The 21692-nt window shown below is 36.1% G+C and overlaps 3 protein-coding genes, 1 long non-coding RNA gene and 1 pseudogene across 4 annotated transcripts; 1 reads left to right on the forward strand and 4 right to left on the reverse strand.

Moving 5' to 3' along the window:
- The first annotated feature begins 5297 nt into the window (after positions 1-5297).
- On the forward strand, positions 5298-5806 carry LOC143631068 (uncharacterized). The gene is made up of 3 exons (XR_013153286.1): positions 5298-5357; positions 5436-5534; positions 5725-5806. It is a non-coding gene; the product is annotated as an uncharacterized LOC143631068 (long non-coding RNA).
- Positions 5807-7528: 1722 nt separating this feature from the next.
- Positions 7529-10886, reverse strand: LOC143631076 (receptor-like protein EIX2; annotated as a pseudogene).
- A 7123-nt stretch (positions 10887-18009) lies between these two features.
- On the reverse strand, positions 18010-18450 carry LOC143632347 (uncharacterized). The gene has a single exon (XM_077100892.1). The coding sequence runs from the start codon at positions 18448-18450 to the stop codon at positions 18010-18012; it is 441 nt and encodes a 146-aa protein (XP_076957007.1).
- Positions 18451-19417: 967 nt separating this feature from the next.
- Positions 19418-19825, reverse strand: LOC143632357 (YDG domain-containing protein At5g47150-like). The gene has a single exon (XM_077100903.1). It carries the CDS (start codon positions 19823-19825, stop codon positions 19418-19420), a length of 408 nt encoding a protein of 135 aa, XP_076957018.1.
- A 97-nt stretch (positions 19826-19922) lies between these two features.
- On the reverse strand, positions 19923-21140 carry LOC143632365 (uncharacterized). Its single transcript, XM_077100914.1, has one exon. The coding sequence runs from the start codon at positions 20898-20900 to the stop codon at positions 19923-19925; it is 978 nt and encodes a 325-aa protein (XP_076957029.1). The 5' UTR covers positions 20901-21140.
- Between the last annotated feature and the right edge of the window lie 552 nt (positions 21141-21692).

The following is a 21692-nucleotide window of genomic DNA, read 5'->3' on the forward strand; positions in this document are numbered from 1 at the left end:
CACGCTCAAACAATGGTTAGACCAAAAACCCAAAGTCACCACCACCATTGTTAATGTGATGAAGCCATTGAAGCTATTAGATAATGTAGACAATTTTGGAAGATGAATTCTCGGTATTCGGAGGAAAATAAACTCAAAAGCACGAAACATGCAGAATTCATGAGGAACAAAACTTTATTTAGGTCAAAGTCTGCCGGAAAGGTTAAAATTTGGACCCTTCAAAGGAGGGTCATGATCAACAAACGAGGGTCACCACTGCCATTGAGAAACTTATCAAGAAATAAGAAAATGTTGATTCAAACATTAGGAGGTTGACTTCAAATGGTGAAGATAAAAGGTTTCAACCCAAATAATTGGGCAACAACAAATCTTCTTTTGGCTCAAAGGAAGGTGAGGCCAAAAAAGTCAGAAGTCACAATAGACCTTCTATCGAGTAAGGAACACACGAAATGTGAAAAGATCAAAGAAGCAATGTGTGTTTTTATCAAGTCTGCCCCCAACTTTTGCAAGAAAATAAATTGAAGAAAAGAGAGAAAAGATTGCTCACTTCCTTTGGAGGCAGTCAAATTAACGAAACAAATGCTGAAATGGATGGAGTCTGTAAAGAGCTTAGGCCCCATATGTGGTGTACAAATTGGGGATAAGTTCAAATACCGGGCACAACTAAAGATGATATCGGTCTTCACTGCCAACTTCAATCGGGTATTATACCAATATTGAAGGAAAAAACTTGGCAATAAGTATCGTTGACTCTCATCGGTACGCAAATAAGACCGGATCTGCTGATATGTTGATATATTATGGTGATGGTGGTCTAAAATTCTTAGGGCCCAAATCGCTACCAGAAGATCAAGAACTTAAACGCGGTAATCTGGCGTTGAAGAACAGTATGGATGAGAAAACTGTAATCCGAGTGATTAAGAAGCTTGAATTTTATAAGGATGAGGTGTTTGTGTATGATGGTTTGTATGATGCAAATCATTATAGACAAACAAGAAATGAAGATGGCAGGATTGTGTTTGGGTTTCATTTAAATAGATTAACTAGACAGCCTGCAATTGACCATGTATTGAATGCTAGCTGTTACACACAAACATATGGTAAAGTGCAGGTTGCCGAGGTACTATATTTAAATGTAACTTCAACTTGATCTTGTCTTCTTTATTTTTTTATTGTGTACAATGATTCACAACATACATACCATCATGCACAAACACCTCATTCTTATCAAACCCTTCAAGTTTCTTTATCACTGAATCACGTCTCTCATCCATAATGTTCTTCAAAGCCAGGTTACCATGTATAAGTTTTCGATCTTCTGATAGCAATTTGCGCCACAAGAATCCAAAGACTAGCCTAACCACAATATATCAGCATATCAGTTGATCCGGACTCATTTGCGTACAGATGCGAGTCAACGATACTTATTGCCAATTTTTTTCCTTCAATCTTGGTATAATCAATACCCGATTGAAGTTGGCAGTGAAGACCGATCATCTTTAGTTGTGCCCGGTATTTGAACTTATCCCCATTTTTTACACCACATATGGGGCCTAAGCTCTTTACAGGCTCCATCCATTTCAGCATTTGTTTGACTAACTTGACAACCTCCACAGGAACCCTCCAATGAGCATTCGTCTCTCACTATATCTTCAATCTGTTTTCTCGCAAAAGTTGTAGGTAGACTTGAACGGTAATACTTATTGCTTCTTTGGTCTTTCCATGTTTCGTGTGTTCCAAACGCGATACAGTATTCGTTTTGACTTCTGACGTTTTGGCCTCACTTTCATTTGAGCAAAAGAATGTTTGTTTCTGCCCAATTATATGGGTTGAAACCTTTTATTTTTTCCATTTAAAGCCAACTTTCTAACATTTGAGGCAACATTCTTTGCATTCTTCAAATGTTTTCTCCTTGACACCTTGGTGGGGTGACCGTTGATTGTTGGTCATGATCCTCCTTTATAGCGTCACAAAAATTGACCTTTTCAAGTAGGCTTTTACCCAAATGAAGGTTTTGTTCTTCCAGAATTCTGCATATGCATATTCAATGCATTTGAATTTCTTATCCTCCAAAAATGAGAGTTCAACTTCCAAATATTTGTGTCTACATTATCTAGAAGCTTCCCTGGCTCCTCATAGTAACAATGGTGTTGGTGACTTCCGAATTTGGGCACCACCATTGTTTGAACTTGCGCAATCCCTAACTTTTACTTTATCAATTGATGGACTTCAGACGGAAGAACCATTGGTTCTTCCAAATTCATTAGGATTCAAGCTACTGAGCTTATTATTCTCAAGATTTGAGTAAACATTTGTTGAGTTCTTCAAAGGCTTAGCGCCTCCTTTCATTCCCCAACGAGGAGGGAAATCATGAACCGCTTGCACCATTGGTTTCTGTTTTCTGCGTTTTTCTAGACCGCTATTGTTAGAATAATCCAACAATCGCTTTCTAGAAATTATAGGCTCACGTGAGTTCTTCAAGAACTGCATTCTCAAATCAGAAGTGTTACTTTGGTAAGAAATTTGAAGATTAAGAAGATTCAGGAAAATGTAAACTAGAATTTCCAATTACAGATTTAAAATTTGAAACAACACATACAAACGTCCTACACATCGATTGCAGGAGAAAATCAAATCAGTTAACCCTGATTTTCAATGTTCACCGGCTTCTAACCGTCACAAATAGCAAAGTCTAATGATGAACTAATTAATTATTTTGATTTAAGAACATACTAACACAAAAAGTTCCTCATAAATACCCTTAGAAACTATAATCAAGCAATAAATAACAGATTTGTAGACAAACCTAATTGCAATTCATGTTTTTTGGTCTGGTGCATGGTGTATGATTTCGATAATTCAATCCAAAGTATAATGATGAACTGCCTATTTTGAATTAAGAACAAATTTACGCAGTAAAAACCTCATGAATTCCCTTTAAAGCCACAATCAAGAGAGAAATAATGGATTGTAAGAAAACCTAATCGTTATACTCGTTTTTTACGACTTCAGTTAGACAACAATGGAGTAATCTTGACCATACACGATTGTTAATAATCGATTTCAATGCCCAGACTCAATCATACCAAAGTTATCAAATTATCAGTTAAATCAAATCAGTACATGAATAAAGGTAAAAGGCGAAAATTTAACAATATATTTATGAATACTGGTCAACGATTCAATCCTATAAAGATATGTATGCATCAAATTTAGAGTAAAGATTAAAATCAAAGGGATATGGAGAATGCTTACGGTAACTTTGGGGGATACTTCGTGTGAGGACGATGGCGAACGGTTATGCCGCTGTGGTGATTGTAGTGGTTGCGGGTTTCCAAAAAGTAAGCCTTGGTATTTATAACCGATTTAAATGCTTAAGGGTGTTAACGGATTCATTTCAAAATTTATTCATTTACCTAACGGATAGATTTTAAAATTTAATTTGAATGCTTAAGGGTGTTAACGGATACATTTCAAAATTTATTCAAATTTGTAACGGATACATTTCGAAAATTTTTCAATTTTGTAATAGACACATTTCAAAATTCTATTATGTATATTATCATAAAATCAATATTATTTGATCATTATTCATGCATTTCGATAAATTATGTAAGTAGCTAAGATATACATTTTAAAATTTATTCAATTAGCTAACACATATATTTAATTAATCTATCGTTTTCTTTAGAAGATATTCATATGCTGTACTCAACGTTAAATTCAAGTTTTTATGTGTTAAACAAGTTTGTCAGGAATTTACGAACTTTTGCTGGAATTTTTAGGATTTGGCCAGCATCTCATGAAATCTAACTGAAACTGACCGGAATCTTACCCATCACTAAATGGAAGCAAGGTGTTTTCCTTGTGCCTTGCATAAGGACCTAGGCGTCTGACCAAAGAACTTTTGACAACACAGGTAGCACCCAACACCCCATGCCACCAAAGACAAAAAACTCGCATCTGACCAAAATGTATATATGGGGCGTTTTCGGAGTGTTGGGGGCTCTCTCGTTGAGTGAAAAACGGGTGTAGGGCACGGATCAATCAGTGTGTTAATTTATTTAATATTTATCTTAACCAATCACAATCACACACTTTTCTTTTTCATGTGAAACTATTACACACTTTATGTGGATGCTTTATACCTACATGATAATAATGATGTGACGGGATGTTTTTCACTTTACGGTGGATCCTCTACGGATGCCCTCAAGTATTTTAAAGAATTCCATAGTCATAGTAAATGTACATTCAAATGAGTTATCAACATACAAAGGAGTTGAAGCAAGAATCTTGAAACCAACATACACCTTCTAGGATGTATAACCCTAATTAATTTTGTACACAACATCACATATCAAAGAATCAAACACAAATTTCCATGACAAAAACTCAAACAAATAAATTGACAACACATACACTACAAGAAATTTCACCTGATATGACGAACCCTATAGCAACGACAATTGTCGTTGCTAAATATCAAGTATAACAACGATTTGTCGTAGCAATAGAGTGTAACATAAATTTTCTTTTATGTTGCCTGTAACGACGACATATCGTAGCTTTATTGTTGAGCGGGAAAAGGAAAAAGATACCGCGAATGGAAAACGCTATAGCGACGATTTATTGTTGTTATAGGTATTTTCTTTTATAATTTTGATTTGTTTTACTTCAAAATTCTGAAACTTAAAAATTGGTCAACCTATTACCACGATACATCATATCAATTAATATGTTTATTCTTATGTTAGCTACTAACAAATTTGGAAAAGGGGAATGCAAATTAATTGGTAAAACCTAGTCACCCGCCTGCACCATGAACTCTCTCCCTCCCTCGCACGTCGTACTCCGTCACCACCCTTTGCCACCGTCTGCCTCCACCGCCCTCTACATACTACAATGAGGCGCCACCATCTGCTGCCTTCTTCTGTCGTAGCCTAATTCTGCTAGTGAATGTACCTTCAAGTCTTCAACCTTCTTGTTTGGTTGAACCATTTCCCCCAATTAAACACTTTTTGTAGAGTTATTTTGATCTCGCCCCATAGATTAACTCACCACATTGGAGAAAAATAAACGATGGCATTAATAGCGATTGTGCTAATCGCTTCCGGGGTCTTAAAAGTAAATTTGGTAAACATTTCAAGAAAGTTGGAGGTAAAGAAGATTTGGAAAATTCAAGATAGAAGCCTCATTCCTTAATTGACAAAAAAAAGTGGAACAAGCTTATTGATGACCTATTTCTTACTCCCGAGTATATTGAGCGCTCAGAACAAAACTCAATAAATAGAACAAAACAATCTTACCCAAGTTGTGGTGGGAGTAGGCCGTATGCTCAAACAAGACACTTGGATGTAAGAAAAATTATTAGTATAATTTAAAGAAGTATTTACAACTTATTCAAATCTTAGTAATATTAATAATGTTTACAGTTGAAATCTACTGGAAAGACAAGTGAAATCGACAATTGGAGGTCAATGCACTTGAATGTGAAAGGTGGATGGGTTAACAACCGAGCGGCTCAAGATTGGGTAAGTTTGTTTGTTTATATTTTGATATATAATGTGTAAGATTGTAAGAATGGGTAGTTTTTTTTTAATTAAACCTATTACTGAAAAGGATTTGTTTTACCAATATGCTGTCCAAAGCTTGAAGCTACCAAATTTAGGATAACTTATAGTGAAGTTTGAAAGCAATTAGATTATAAATCTAACCATTTAGGACAAAATTCAAGAGGAGGTTAGTAGGATGCAAAGGGATGCGGGTGATGATAAGCCAATTGATGAGGTAGAGTGTCTTCAACATGCACTTGGTTCTCGTAGTGACTGGGAACGAGGCATTGAACGAAAGCTGAAAAATTCATCAGCCAATAACGCGTCTGTGTACGAACCAACACCATCACAATGGGACACCATGCAACAACAAATGAGTCAATTGATCACCCGTGTTAATGAACTTGAAAAGAAAAAAGGTGAATGAGTAAAGATGTTGAAAATGAAAAAATGGATGTTGATGATGAAGATGATGAAAGCGAAGGCAGTATGTGATTAGTTATGAACAATTTAGTGGCTTGTAGTATGATGATAATCTAAACAATTTGACGGTTTAAACGTTTGTAATTTAGGTTGTTTTATAATTTGTTGGTTTATGATTTTATTTGCTAAAAAATTTTGATTAATTAAAAAAATTGGAAAATTAATTAAAAAATCTGGGAAAAAACTTTTCTACCCTATAGCAACGACAAGTCGTCTCTTCAGAAGAACACGCTTTTAAAATATATTTTATATATAAATATCAGTAACGACGACTTGTCATATCTACAAAGTAAGTGTATATTATTATTTAATTACCCTATAGTGACGACATGTCGTAGCGATAGATATTTTTAATATTTATTAAATCTTTATTTTTATTACTGAAAATAGTTTGCGACGAGAGCCTATAGTGACGAGAAATTGTGGTAATAAGTGAACTCTAGCAACGACGTTATAGCGACGACTTCGAGACCTATAGCAACATCACTTAGGCAGCGACAAAGATTGAGACGAATTGTCGTCGCTAAAGGGTTAGGCAACGACAAGTCGCGGCTATAGGGGGTATAATTTTCGTCATATTAGGTGAAATTTCTTGTAGTGACATGAATGAGAAGATGTTCTATAAACGTGTTGCTGTTGTTTACTTCTTCAGTCCTAAATCACAAAAATAAATTTAGAGAAAAGTTGTGTCAAACCAAACAAACAAATCTATATATAACACTTCTTAGCTAAACAAATCCCCCAACCAACATTGACTCTTCTCCTGCCATTGACTATTGTTGACTTTTTGGTCAACGTTGACTTTATAAACCAGATTCCAAATCTCCAATTTGTTTTTTTTTAATATCTTTCTGCTTTATCATCCATGGTCAGCATTATATTCCACTTAAACCAAAATCAAATGTCATTGATGAAGTTTATTTCCAAGATTGTTTCTTGGAGTAGCCCTAGTGATGTTTCCTCTTATCTGGACCTAAACCTCTGTGTGAGACCTGAGAGCCAATGCAATAATTGTAGAGAAAGTGTTTGACACAAATAACTGAAATAAAATATATACTAAGAAATATAGAGTTCATATATATTGTTGCAGTGAATCCATACATATTTAAAAATATTCTACATGTTTATGTGTCAACAAATTGATAAAGTCTACACATTTATATAAATTGTTTAGGAAAAAGAGTGTAAATTAAATTTCTTTTGGTTCACATTGTTTAAAAGAAAGATTATGTGAGTGACAAGCGATCCTATGTGAAAGAATATATTTTACGCTGAAACTGCCTTCACCACCACCAACAGCTACCAGCCGCCGCTCACCATAAATCGGTAATCAGAGTTGAAGCAGTGTCCGGCGAGGGCATGGAAAAGAATTGAAGAAAAGGTTCAGGGTAGGGTGGGGTTAAAGTACTTATATAATAATAATAATAATAATAATAATAATAATAATAGAACAATCATTATTATTATTATTATTATTGTTTTTTATTCTCTTTTTAAGACAACTATATGAAAAGACAATATGCCCGTCAATTAACGATAAAAGTAGACGGAGTTAGCGAATTGTACGAAATTGGTAACAATTTGAAAACATAAAAGGTCCAATGTCAATAAGAAAATCTTTTGGATGTATTAATGTAATAGAAAAGTAAAATTCACGTTAAGACTTACGGAAGAATAAGAGAAAGATGAAATCCTGAAGCTTGAACCAATTTTTTTTCAAGAAAACGATAATATGCAACTCTCCATCGTCTGCTTATAAATATCGGGGCAAGGATGATCCAAAAACCAACAACCAATCCAGCAAGTGTAAGTATCACTAGGATCCAATCAAAATCATTAGGTTCATCATGTCCATCCATAGGCCCTTTGGTATCGCCATTATTTTGTAAGCATGCTGTAAGAGGATACCCACAAAGTGCATTTCCGGTGAAACAGGACTCGCTGAATGTGTGAAGCTGAGGACCTGTTGGGATTCTTCCTACTAGATTGTTGTGTGACACGTTTAACCAATTCAGAGCAGTTAGCCGTGACAGGCTCAAAGGAATATTTCCGCTAAGATGGTTCATTGACAGATCTAATGATTCAAGCTTTCCAATTTGATTGGACAAGTTGGGAATTGTTCCTGTTAAATCATTGTGTGACAAATTCAGAAACCGTAAGCCCAAAAGCCCGACTAGCTTATCAGGAATTGACCCTGAAAACTTGTTATCAGAAAGGTCTAATAATGTCACTAGATAAAGTATGGTGCTATATATGTAAGTATTTCCCTTTGTCACCAACAATGCAGCAATTATTGTAGTTCGGTACAGAACGATTGGACCGGAGGTCTCACTTCCAGAAATGACAGAGAAGTTTGTAAAGCATGTCGGTAGGTTCCCAGAAAGATCATTATGTTCAAGATCCAAAATCTGAAGAGAACTGAGATGACATATTTCATCTGAGATTTTACCTTCTAATTTGTTAGAACGAAGACTTAGAAGTCTCAGACTTGTACGACCACTCCTTAATGGTGATGGTATTTTCCCTATCAGTTCATTTCTTGCAAGCTCGATGACTACCAGGCTGGTGGAATCCAGTAACCATCGAGGTAAGTTGCCGGATAGCCTGTTATCATCCATATCCAGTGACCGTAATGAACAAACGTTTCCTAGAGATGATGGGATTATACCAGTAAATTGGTTTTTCTCTATGTTCAGAATGACTAGAGATTGCCAATTCATCCAACAATCTGACATAACACCTGACATGTTATTGTTTGCTAGATTAAGAAATTCTAACGGTTGCGGTTCTTGAATACCGGAGCACAAGAACTGTTCTAGAGATCCTGAGATTCTATTGTTAGAAAGATCCAGGAATTTTGCTGTACTGAAATTACCAGGTAAATTACCATGTAAATGGTTGTTACTTAGATCTAGTGTTGCTTCAGGTGCAAAAGAAATAACATCTCCCAACTTTCCTTGAATGTTGTTGTGGGATATGTTCAAGTAATTTACACTAGGGAATGTAGTCCAAAACCAGCTGGGGATGGTGCCTGATATGTTTGCGTTGGCTACATCTAATACTTCTAACTCTGTTTGCGACTGAATCCATGATGGAAACTGAGGGCCTAAACAGCAAGAACTTGCTCTTAACATTCTGAGTCTAAAAGGTGGAATCCAATTGCTAGGATTTACCTTAAACACCAACTTGTTATCCCAAATTAACAAATACTCCAAGGCTGTTAGATTGGCAAAGTGGTTTTCGGTCAAAATACCCGTTAATGAATTGTGATCAAGAGTTAAAAAAGAAAGTTCATTGAGTCGTCCAATACTTTCAGGAAGGCTTCCATTCAACATATTGAACGAAAGATCCAGATGCCTCAATGATGATAAACCACCAATTGTATCCGGAATCAAACCAGAGAGTTGATTTGCATTAACTTCTAATCTCTGCAACAATGACAAACTTCCTAAAGAATCCGGAATGGTCCCAGTTAAGTTATTGTAAGAAAGATCAATCTGGATCAAATTTTTCAAATTTCCTAGTCTGTCTGGTAGTTGACCAATCAGGTAATTACCACGAAAAGCTAATAATCTTAGTTTAGGTGACTCACATTCACAAAATCTTTCAAGAAGCTCTGACACATTACCAAAAATATTGTTTGATAGTAGATTAAGGGTTGTAATGTTGCAAAGACTACTTAATGATTTAGGTATCTCCTCAACAATACCATTGAAAGATAAATCAACATATTCAATGAAAGACAGGTTCTGTAGGTTGCCTAGAATTGATGAAGAAATATCACACTCACTAACATCAAGGTGACGAAGATTACGTAGGCTAGACAATCCATTCAGTAAGGATGAAGAATTCACAAAAGTGTTACCTGAAACAAGAAGAGTCCTTAAAGAAGGCATGCTATGGAAACCACCAAGACTTCTAGGATTTACACCACTAATAGAGCAACCAGATAGATCTAATAAAGCTAAATTACGGAGGCTAAAAATCCACCCAGGCAACATACTGTCAAAGCTGTTATGTGAAAGATCTAGGACAACAAGGGATGTAAAACTAACCGTAGCTGGATTACTAGGTAACCGATTTAACCCACACCGAGAAAAATGAAGCTCTAGCAAAGAAGTGAGGTTGCTGACTACCGGAAACCAATCTGAAGCTTCTTTGAGGTTGATGCCACCCATATCAAGGTATTGCAACCCTTTAAGATTCTTTAGCCATGCCATACTATTAGAATGAAGACTACCGAGGATCATCATGAAGGTCAAGGACGCGCAATGCTGATAGATTTCCAAGTTGGTGAGGAAGTTCCCCACTGAAACCCGAGTATGAAAGATTAAGATGTATAAGATTTTGGAAAGAACCAATGAATCCTGGAATCAAGTTGTTGCCAAAAGCATTACAGCTCAAGTCGAGGTGTCTGAGCTGTAACAGTTTGATCACCGAAGGACTAATGGTTCCTCCTAACATTTCTTCATCTTCGATGTAATATGGTCCATCACAATCACCCTGAAGGTGAATCTCGTGTACGTGACCCGTGATATTGTCGCAGAACACACCGGACCAGCTGCAGCAGTCTTTGCCTACCCAAGAAGATAGACGGTTTGCCTCGTCAGTGTGGTTGTTCTTGAGATCAATAAGAGCTTGTCGTTCCATGGGTATGCATAGAATAGGATCTGAGTTTTGATTACAAAAACATATGCTGAAAAGTGACGAAACCAAGACAAACAATAGGCAAAATGAGGACAAAGATAAAGGATGAAGTGTGAGAGTCTTCATTGGAGTGATGATAAAGGGTGATACAATATGATATATATATATATGTGTTACATGTGAGGGAAGGGTGATGTGGTCTTGACTAAGGATGTGTTTGGGATTCCTTATTTTCTTCTCCTTATAACTTATTGTGATAGAATAAGTTATTTTTGTGTTAAAATAGTGTTTGGCAATACAAAAGTCCTTTTCCATTTCTCCTTATCTCCTAGGCTAAACTATAAGCTTTCAATAAGTTAGGATTTCCCAACTTATCTCCTTATCAATATCATACTTCCCATTACACCCTCATCAACCCAGCCCCATCTGCAACGCTCCTACTGCTCTATCACACATGTATCTATGGGTTTGCTTGCTGCCTCTACGATTCAAAACCCCAAAACCTCTCATATCTGCACTCTCTCTACAGCTCGCTTGGATGTTAGGTATGCTTGTTGATTTTAGTTCCAGTTGTTTCTAATTTTAGAGATCCGATTGGGGTTTTCTATCAAGTGTATCTTTGATTGTTGTAATGTAGAGTTTTATATTTAGGACTTTATTTTGTTGGCTTTTGAGGTCTATGTCCATTGATTTCATACATTCTGGAAATTTATTTTATCCAATTCATATCATTATACCTCTGTATGAGCATTAGCTAATCAACTATATTAATCGTTATATTTTTTTTATTTTGTTGCTTCAATTCATAGAGAGGCCAGATGAGTTAGCTGTTGCTTCAATACATAAATGTCCTTTTTAGTCATTTTACATCAATAAGTTAAGTCAAACACTTTTTAAAAAATAACTTATTGTCTTATGTTAATCCAAACACATTTTTGGAAACTCCTTATTGAAAAACCATAAGACCTTTTTACCTTATCACAAAAAGACCTTTTCCCTCTAAATAAGGAATCCCAAACACACCCTAATTCAAATTTTTTTTTTCATAAATGCTTCCGTGGAGACAATTTTAACTTTTAACAAAAAGCCACTGTTGACTAATTCAACCTTTTTTAAGTTCCTGTGTGGACTTGACTTTTAACAAAAAGTACCGTTGACTGATTCAACCTTTATTTCTTAGATTCCTACGTGGACTTGAAAGACTTTTAACAAAAGCACTTGTTTTTAAACTAATAAATTATAAAGAGAATGAAAAGATGCCTTGTGTAATTTAAAAAAGTAACAATGACTAACCTTACATACTTTTTTTTGGAAAGGGGACGGAAGCTGTGGAACCCAGCAAAAGATTATATTATTAAAAGAATTCAAACAAAGAAGTATATAGATGTAGGACTATACAAGTGGTCTTTCTAGAACATACAACGTACTTTAACTAAAATGGTATAACCGATGAAGACATTGTTATTAGTTTTATCAGTTTCTTAATTAGATATTTGAACAAAGAGTTATCAAACACTCGTATATAGGGGTGGCTCGCAAATGTGATCCATAAGGGTTTATGTGAGTTTTAGTAAAATGTATAATGGATTAGAATTGGTCACACTAAAAAAAACTAAAATAAATTAGAAAGGGCCGAGATATCAAAACTCCTCATAAAAAATCAAAAAATATAATTAAAAAAAATTTATAACTCAAAAAATAAATCAAAAACTAAAATAGTAAAAAAATTAAAAAGTTTCTTCTATCATCCTTATTCCGAAAAAAAAAACCTCTTGAAAAATGTCACCCATTTTGACTCATTCCAACTTTTCTCTTCCTTTAGTTTGACTCATTTTGAGGAACTATGCATTTATTTAAACTCATAACAATTCTTACGGGGTCACATTTGCCACCCCTACTCATAATTATATAAGTCAGATTTAGATCAATGTATAAAAAGCTTTAATAGCACAAGACAAGAAATGCAACGCAACAAACGACTTCTGATTGGCCTTAAAATCTTTAAATCAACGCAAAATTATTTTTCACCAGGTGTGGTTCTAAATTGTGATGCGCATTTCATCAAACACGTGTGCAAACACAAAAATAAAAAAGAACACAATTCAAGAACATCGTCATCTTACTCAGTAATTCCATCAATAACAAAGCTATGGTAGGATATGAGGAGGGTAAGATGTAGACAACCTTACCTCTATCCCGTAGGGATAAATAGGCTGCTTCAGGTGAGACCCGACTCGATAGTAGTTTTGCATCACATAAGTCACATAACACTCAACCATTGGGACACCGGCTCATTGGTGCATGTACGTTTGTCTTTCAGCCATTAACATCAGCACATGATGCCTGATTAACCTTCCGCCATTGTTAACGTTATTTTCACGAAATTAGTAAAATAACGTCAAAATTGGTGCAATTTCACTTTTGCCCACCCGATGGCCCTCACATATATACATTATATGCGCCCCCCGCAACCAAGGCGTATAAGACAATTCAAGAACCTAATATAGCAAATCAAAGAAAGTTGGTGGAATGCTTAACATAAAATATAGCATAATCGATGTCAGCAAGAAAATTAACTTACTAGAGAAATAATGATAATGTTGTGTCATACGTTGGAGGCTGTTGTGACCTTAATTTGACACAACGATGATAATGATATGTGATTTAATGGAATGATTACAAACTAGAAGAGGGGGTGGGAAAATCATATTATAGTGGTAGATGGGAGAAGAAGATACACACAAATCATTCATCATGTTAATTGGGCTGGTTGGGCTCGGGTATAGTTCATTACAGAGGTGTTGACCGAACATAACATAACATAACAAAACAGAACACAAAACAGACCTATGCAATTACGGACCTTTGCAAAAGTAATGTCTCCTGACTTTCCTTGAATCTAATTGTGGGATATGTTCAAGTAATCTACACTGTCGAATGTAGTCCAAAACCAATTGGGGATGGTGTCTGATATGTTTGTGTTGGCTACATCTAATTGTGTTAAGTTGTTTGTGACTGAATCCAAACTGAGGGTCTAAACTGCAAGATTTTATTCTAAAACCGTAGAGTTTGAAAGGTGGGATCCAGTTAACATATAGCTTAAACACCAACTTGTTCTCCGCAATTACCAAATACTCCAGGGCCGTTAGATTGGCAAAGTGGTTTTCAACCAGAGTACCGAGTACCTGTTAACGAATTAGTTGACCAATCACGAACCAAATTACGACAAGGCATTTGTATTATATATGTTAAATCGTGCTATCCTCATTAAATACAAACTATCCAAAGTATATGCATATGTTAGCTGGAAAATCCGTAAATCAGTCATCCAAAAATTAATGGGTCATGGGTAACAAGTTGTCAAAGATTGACCGAGTCAGGTGGCGGTGGACTTGGATTGATGCTAAAGAAAAGGAAAGATGGGTTTTTATCTGAAATTTGGGAAGAAACTGATTTCTGTTATTTAAATCAAAGAAGCTGTACAAGCCCTAATATATCCACTAACTGTCATCTAACAAACTGATTAACTAATTAACAATTAGTACCAACTAATTGAATACAAGGGTAAAAAAGGAAAACTGTAAGAGTAGTCAACAAGTAATAGTCAACACCCCCTTCAAGTTGGTGGTGTTAAAACACCCAACTTGTCTAATAATTCTCGGTGTTGTGGGCTAGCAAGACTCTTAGTAAAACTATATGCAACTTGATCATGAGTCCGAGTATGCGATAAGGAAATTAAGCTTTCTTGTAACTTTTCTCGCACAAAATGGCAATCGATCTCAATATGTTTAGTGCGCTCGTGAAAAACCGGATTCTTTGCAATGTAAATTGCCGCTTGACTATCACACTTAACGGGAATAGGTGTGACTTTAGGTACATTAAGCTCATGTAGTAAACGAGTCAACCAAGCTAATTCAGCCGTGACCCGTCTCATTGATCGGTATTCTGCCTCGGCTGAACTCAAAGCAACAGTAGGTTGCTTCTTGGACTTCCAAGAGATTGGGCATCCACCAAGCGAAATGAAATATCCACTGACTGATTTGCACGTGTTTGGATATGAAGCCCAATCACTATCACAATAAGCATGAAGATCAAAATGAGAGGAATCATTAAAAAATAATCCTTGGGAAGCAGAACTTTTAACATAGGCTAAAGTGTGTAATGTTGCGTTCCAATGAGGAACCCAAGGATCTTGCATAAACTGACTTAGAAACTGAAGCAAAAGCCAAATCTGGACGTGTATGAGTTGGGTAATTTAATTTTCCCACCAGCTGCCGATATTGTAATGGATCTGAAACTACCTCCCCATCATTAGCTTTTAGTTGTAAGTGAACTGGTAAAGGAGTTGAAACTGTTGGAAGTTCATGTTCGTTGAACTCAACTAACAAATCATTAGCAAATTTCCTCTGGGTCATAATTACCCCATTAGAAAGTTTTAAAATTTCCATTCCAAGAAAATAATTGAGGAAACCAAGACCCTTAATCTTGAAAGTAGAATGAAGATGATCTTTCAGAGCCGAAATTTCTTCATTATCATTCCCGGTGACCAAAATATCATCGACATACACTGCAACATGGACAGTAGAGCTACCCATTGATTTAATGAATAATGAGTAATCATTAGTTGATCGAACATAGCCTTTGGATTTTAGAACAGTTGACAGTTTCCCATACCATTGTCGAGATGCTTGTTTTAAGCCATAAAGAGATTTTTGCAACTTCAAAACTTGATCAGGTGGAAGATCCATACCAGGAGGAGGAGTCATATAAATTTCTTCATCAAGGTCACCATGCAAGAATGCATTGTTGACGTCTAATTGGTACAATGGCCACTGTAATTTTGTAGCTATGGCAATGAGACTACGAATAGTAGTCATTTTAACAACGGGTGAGAACGTTTCATTGTAATCGAGACCAGGTTTTTGAGTATCACCCCGAACAACTAAACGAGCTTTGCATCTTTCCACACTACCATTAGCATTATATTTAATCTTGTAGACCCATTTGCACTTTATTGGCTTCTTACCCAATGGAAGACCAACCACTGACCAGGTGTGGTTGTCTTGAAGGGCTTGAAACTCTTTATCCATTGCATCACGCCAAGAAGAATGCATAACAGCTTGTTTATATGTTTTTGGTTCTTGTAAAATATCAAGATTGTGAACAAAGTTTTGACTGGAATCAGCTAACTCATTAAAGGGAACATGAGAAGTGACTGAACAAGCATTGGTGATTGTATGACAACAATCATGAATAGTATGCACATTATGACATACATAATTATTCAAATAAGCAGGAGGAACAGATTGTCTTGAGGATTTTCGAAGAGGAACAGAAGAATTGGATGAGTTAGGAGGAACAAAAGAAGATGAAACAAGACCAGGAGATAAAGGTGAGGAAGAATTGTGTGATGACAAATGAGAAGTGTCTGAATTATTAATAACGGGATCGTCAAAAAAATTCCAAATTATCAATTGAGGGAAAAAGATGAGATGATGTAGAAGATGTAATGGAGGGAAATAAATGTTCAAAAAACACCACATCCCTGGAAACAAAAACAGTTTGAGTATGCAGATTATACAACTTATAACCCTTTTTGCCAATGGGATAACCAACAAATAGACAAGGTAGTGCTCTAGGTTTGAACTTATCTCTTCCATGTGCAAGAGTGGATGCATAACAAAGGTAGCCAAAAGCCTTTAAATGATTGTAAGTAGGAACTTTATTTGTCAATATTTCATACAGAGTCTTACCCTCAAGAAGAGTAGTAGGAAATCGGTTAATCAAATAGGTTGCTGTGAGCACACAATCTCCCCAAAATTGAAGTGGAAGATTTGATTGAAAAAGCAAAGCTCTAGAGATTTCTAACAGGTGCTTATGTTTACGCTCAACAACTCCATTTTGTTGAGGAACTTGGACACAACAAGTTTGATGCAAAATACCTTTACTAAGGAAGTATTCAGCCTGTTTATGACCACTACCAAGTTCAAAAGCATTATCAGGTCGAATGCATTTAACTTTTGCATTAAATTGAGTAGCAACCATTTCTACAAAGCCTTGAAGAACAGGAAACGCGCCTGCTTTGGTAGCCAACAGATGGGTCCATGTGGTTCGACTAAAGTCATCCACAATGGTTAGAAAATATTTGTAACCACTATATGTTGAAGTATGATATGGACCCCAAATGTCAATATGTATAAGATCAAATATTGCAGTAGATGATCTATGACTATGTGGAAAAGGTAAACGCTGTTGTCTAGCCTTAGGACAAATATGACACTGATCAATAGAAGACAAAGATGTATTAGACAACACACTTAATTGTTTCATCTTATAAGAAGCTAAATGACCAAGTCTACTATGCCATACATTACTGTTTACAACAGAATTACAAAGAGAAGTAGTAAACAAATTCGAACGATTACAACTGAAATGAGTATTGGGTGCTTTGAAAATGTAGAGCCCATTCAAAAGATCACCAAGAACCAGTGGCTTCTTCATTGAAGGGCCCTGTAAAATGCAACGTTTGTTAGAGAAATATACTATTCCTTTAATATCATCACAAAGTTTTGGGACTGAAAGAAGATTGTGTTTGAAATCTGGAACTAGAAGAACATTAGGAAGGGACAAATTTTGACTAAAACAAACAGTCCCATATTGATGAACATTGAGAGAATGACCATTAGAAAGACCAATGGAAAATGGTTTTGAAAAAGATTTTAGATTTGTAAACAACCTAATATCATGACACATGTGATCACTGGCACCCGTATCAATGATCCAATTTGAGTGGAATTTTGATGAGTTGCAAGCCATCATACCTGCAAAATTAGCATAGCTAATGGATGACGCAGGCTGTGTGATAGACTCCTTAGGCAAGTGAGTTTTCTGCAAAAGTTGCATCAGTTCATGATATTGTTCTGTTGTGATTGAATGACCAGAAGACACGGTTTCCTGAGAACTCTTAGAGGCAAATGGATTATAATACGCTTGATCAGATGTCTCTCTTTCATTTTCCACCATATTAGCAGTACCTCTTTTGGACTTAGTAAACTTAAAATCCTTAGGAAATCCAATAAGCCTATAGCATTTACTTGCATGATGTCCATTTCGTTTGCAATTTGAACAAGGAACTGTTTTCTTGTTATCATATCTACCATATTGAGTATTTTGTGCTTGAGAATTTACATTCATTGATGCAGAATCAGAAGGAAACATGACAGTTGTATGAATTTCACGTTGCTTTTCATCATGCATAAGGAGTGCATACGCTTGATTAATTGAAGGTAAAGGTTGCATCATAAGAATATTACCTCTAATTGATTCATAGCATAGATTTAGGCCCATAAGAAATTGCACCCAACTTCTTATCTTCATCTCTTTTAGCTATGAGATGAGCAGTTCCACATGTACAAGATGGGATCAAATTTAGGGTACTTAATTCATCCCAATTTGTCTTGAGTTTAGTAAAATATGTGGCAACATCACAATTTCCCTGTACAGTTTCAAAAATATTCTTCTGCAACTGGTAAAACTTTGCTCCATTGATTTGACCATATCTATGAATCAATTCCAACCACAAATGTTGAGCAGATTCAACATACAATACACTTGCACTGATTTCTTGAGATAAAGTGTTCAAGATCCATGAAATCACCATATCATTACAACGTTTCCATAGAGCAACTTGAGAAGAATCAGTAGGTATGACAAAATCGCCATTGACAAAAACGAGCTTGTTCTTCGCAGAAAGCGCGATAGTCATCGCTCTTTTCCAAGGACCGAATCCTGTTCAGTCAAAATTTTTGAAACTAGCATCAAACCTGGATGATCTGATGGATGTAGGTATAGAGGATTAGATGAATCGATGATTGAAGAAGTATGAACAGAACCACTGTTTGAATCTGACATGGTTCAATTTCTGATTGAAAAAAAAAACAAAGAAATTGAAGAAAACGGAAGCGAAATAGAGAACGATCGAACGAAGATGATGAAGAAATGATAATCAGAGAGGATGATCCTGCTTTGATACCATGAAATTTGGGAAGAAACTGATTTCTGTTATTTAAATCAAAGAAGCTGTACAAGCCCTAATATATCCACTAACTGTCATCTAACAAACTGATTAACTAATTAACAATTAGTACTAACTAATTGAATACAAGTGTAAAAAAGGAAAACTGTAAGAGAAGTCAACATTATCTGCTAAAGAAAAGGTACGCATCATATGGCATCCTTTATTTCCAGTTTGTTTATCCCATGTAATCATAATTGAAGTTGGAATAACATCAGAAAATACTTTCCATAGTGTGTGTTTAGTGTGCGTATAACCAGGGCCTGAACCAAGTCACCAACAATTACAACGTACCCCCGAAAAGCTTATTAACACAGGTTGGTTGCTAGTAACATCTGATTCGGCATAAAAGAGAATTTCCATATTTGTGTTAGATGTCAAGGTAAACTCACAACTCAAATACAGTCAGGTGGTTAAAAATGGATGATAAGGTAAATGCATAACTAAATATTGTTGAGGCAAAAAAGATGATAACCTTGTATATTTCAAATACTAACATTTTTCAACAACAGATGGCCCATAACTAGCTAAAAACAAGAGAACTAAACATGCTAACTGTATTCATAAGAAAAAAAAGTTACAAATAGACAGGTTGCTAAACTCAAATACAGATTCAAGTGTTTGAAAGGTGCAGAGATGGCAGAACTGTTATCAGCAGCTAGCATTCAGCATTTGGTGAAGTGCTGGCGGGTACTCTATTTAAACGATACTTGAACATAGTCTTGCCATCTTCATTTCTATGTCGTGTATAATGATTCGCAACATACAAACCATCATACACAAACACCTCCTTCTTATCAAATTTAAGCTTCTTAATCACTCGGATTACAGTTCTCTCATCCATACCGTTCTTCAACGCCGGATTACCACGTTTAAGTTCTTGATCTTCTGGTAGCGATTTAGGCCCTAAGAATTTAAGACCACCATGACCACAATATATCAACATATCAGCAGATACGGTCTCATTTGCATACCGATGAGAGTCAACGATACTTATTGCCAAGTTTTTTCCTTCAATCCTGGTATAATCAATACCCGATTGAAGTTGGCAATGAAGACCGATCATCTTAAGCTGTGCCCGTATTTGAACTTATCCCCGATTTTTACACCACATATGGGGCCTAAGTTCTTTACAGGCTCCATCCATTTCAGCTTTTGTTTCGTTAATTTGACTGCTTCCAAAGGAACCTTCCAATGACCAATCTTTTCCCGTTTATCTTCATTTGGTTTTCATGCAAAAGTTGGGGGTGGACTTGACCAAAGACATTCATTGCTTCTTTGATCTTCTCACGTTTTTCGTTTTCCTTTCGTGATACAGTAGTTGTCGTGACTGCTGATTTTTGGGCCTTGCCTTCTTTTAGCCTTTTAGCCTCACCATTTGAGACAACATTTTCAGAATTCTGCAAAGGCTTTCCCCTTGATACATGAATAGTGGTGGTGACCTTTGGCTGTTGGTCATGACCCGCTGTTAGAGGGTCCCAAAATTTAACTTTTCCAGCAGGCTTCGAGCTGGATGAAGGTTTGTTTCTGCCGACTTCTGGTTGCTTCTTGCTTTTGAGTTTGTCTTGGTCAAAATATTGTGAATACAATGAGCCTTCCTTAATGTTAACGCGCGAGTTCATCTTCACATTAGCATTAGTGTCTGCACCATTTAAAGGCTGCAACGGTTTTCTCACAGTTACAGCGGTGGTGACTTTCGGTTTATGAGCACCACCATTGTTTGAACTTCCGGGATCCCAAAATTTCACTTCACCACTTGGTGGTCTTGTGCCAGTAAAATCAGTGGATCGACCAAATTTATTCGGCCTCAAGCTACCCATCAGTTTCTTATATTTTTCCACATCTGAGTGGACATTTGTCAAATTCCTCAATGGCTTTGTGTCTGATTCTTTGATTCCACAATTTGCAAGAGGGAAATTATGAACTGTTTGCACCATCAGTTTTGGTATCCTGATCAGCTTCTCGAGATGGCGATCGTTAGAATCCTCAGACGACTGCTTTCTAGGAACAATCGGTACACCACATACGGGGCCTAAGCTCTTTACAGACTCCAACCATTTCACCATTTGTTTGATTAATTTGACAGCCTCCAAACAGTGAGCAATCTTTTTCCCCTTCATCTTCATTCTGTTTACTTGCATTATATTTATGAATATTCGTCAAATTTAGAGTAAAGATTAAAATCAAAGGGGTGATGGGAATAGTTACGATGGCGTTGGTGGATAGTTCGAGTGAGGACAATGGCGAATGGTTACGCCGCAGTGTGGTGATTGTAGTGGTTGCGGGTTTTCAAAAAGTAAGCCTTCGTATTTATAACGGATTCAAATGCTTAAGGGTGTTAACGGATACATTTTAAAATTTATTTAATTACCTAACAGAAACATTTCAAAATTTGAATTGAATTCTTAAGGGTGTTAACGGATACATTTTAAAATTTATTCAATTACCTAACGGATACATTTCAAAATTTGAATTGAATGCTTAGGGGTGTTAACGGATACATTTCAAAATTTATTCAATTTTGTAACGGATACATTTCAAATTAAATTATATTCATTATATTATCGTAAAATCAATATTATTGGATCATATTATTACACATAACAATTACCAAGTTTGGTGTCGCTAAGTCCCGACTGGGTCACTTAGCAGCACCTCATTGGTCATTAACATTTTTTAGCTATGGCAGCGTAATGAACATAACAGAAACATACCGAATTCATGTATAGCCGTAGACTCACAACCTCAACGCTCAAGACCAACTCCAACGCCTGAGTTTACCAACCAACATCACCCCATTGTCCACCTCAAATTTTTAGATTTCCCCCTTTTTTAGCTCCGGTATCATAATGAAAGTAACCGAAACTGACTGAACTCGTGTCGAGTTACCGCCTCAATGCCCGGGACCGACAACACTTGGGTTTTTCCACCGT

Source organism: Bidens hawaiensis, unplaced genomic scaffold (genome assembly GCF_021521415.1).
Source record: "Bidens hawaiensis isolate Kalapana, Puna unplaced genomic scaffold, B.hawaiensis_p1.1 tig00000512_1, whole genome shotgun sequence".
Classification (NCBI taxonomy): domain Eukaryota; kingdom Viridiplantae; phylum Streptophyta; class Magnoliopsida; order Asterales; family Asteraceae; genus Bidens; species Bidens hawaiensis.

Coding starts and splice junctions, on each gene's coding strand:
- LOC143632365 (XM_077100914.1), bottom strand. CDS start 20,900: ATGCAAGTAAACAGAATGAAGATGAAGGGGAAAAAGATTGCTCACTGT.
- LOC143632347 (XM_077100892.1), bottom strand. CDS start 18,450: ATGACTATCGCGCTTTCTGCGAAGAACAAGCTCGTTTTTGTCAATGGC.
- LOC143632357 (XM_077100903.1), bottom strand. CDS start 19,825: ATGATCGGTCTTCATTGCCAACTTCAATCGGGTATTGATTATACCAGG.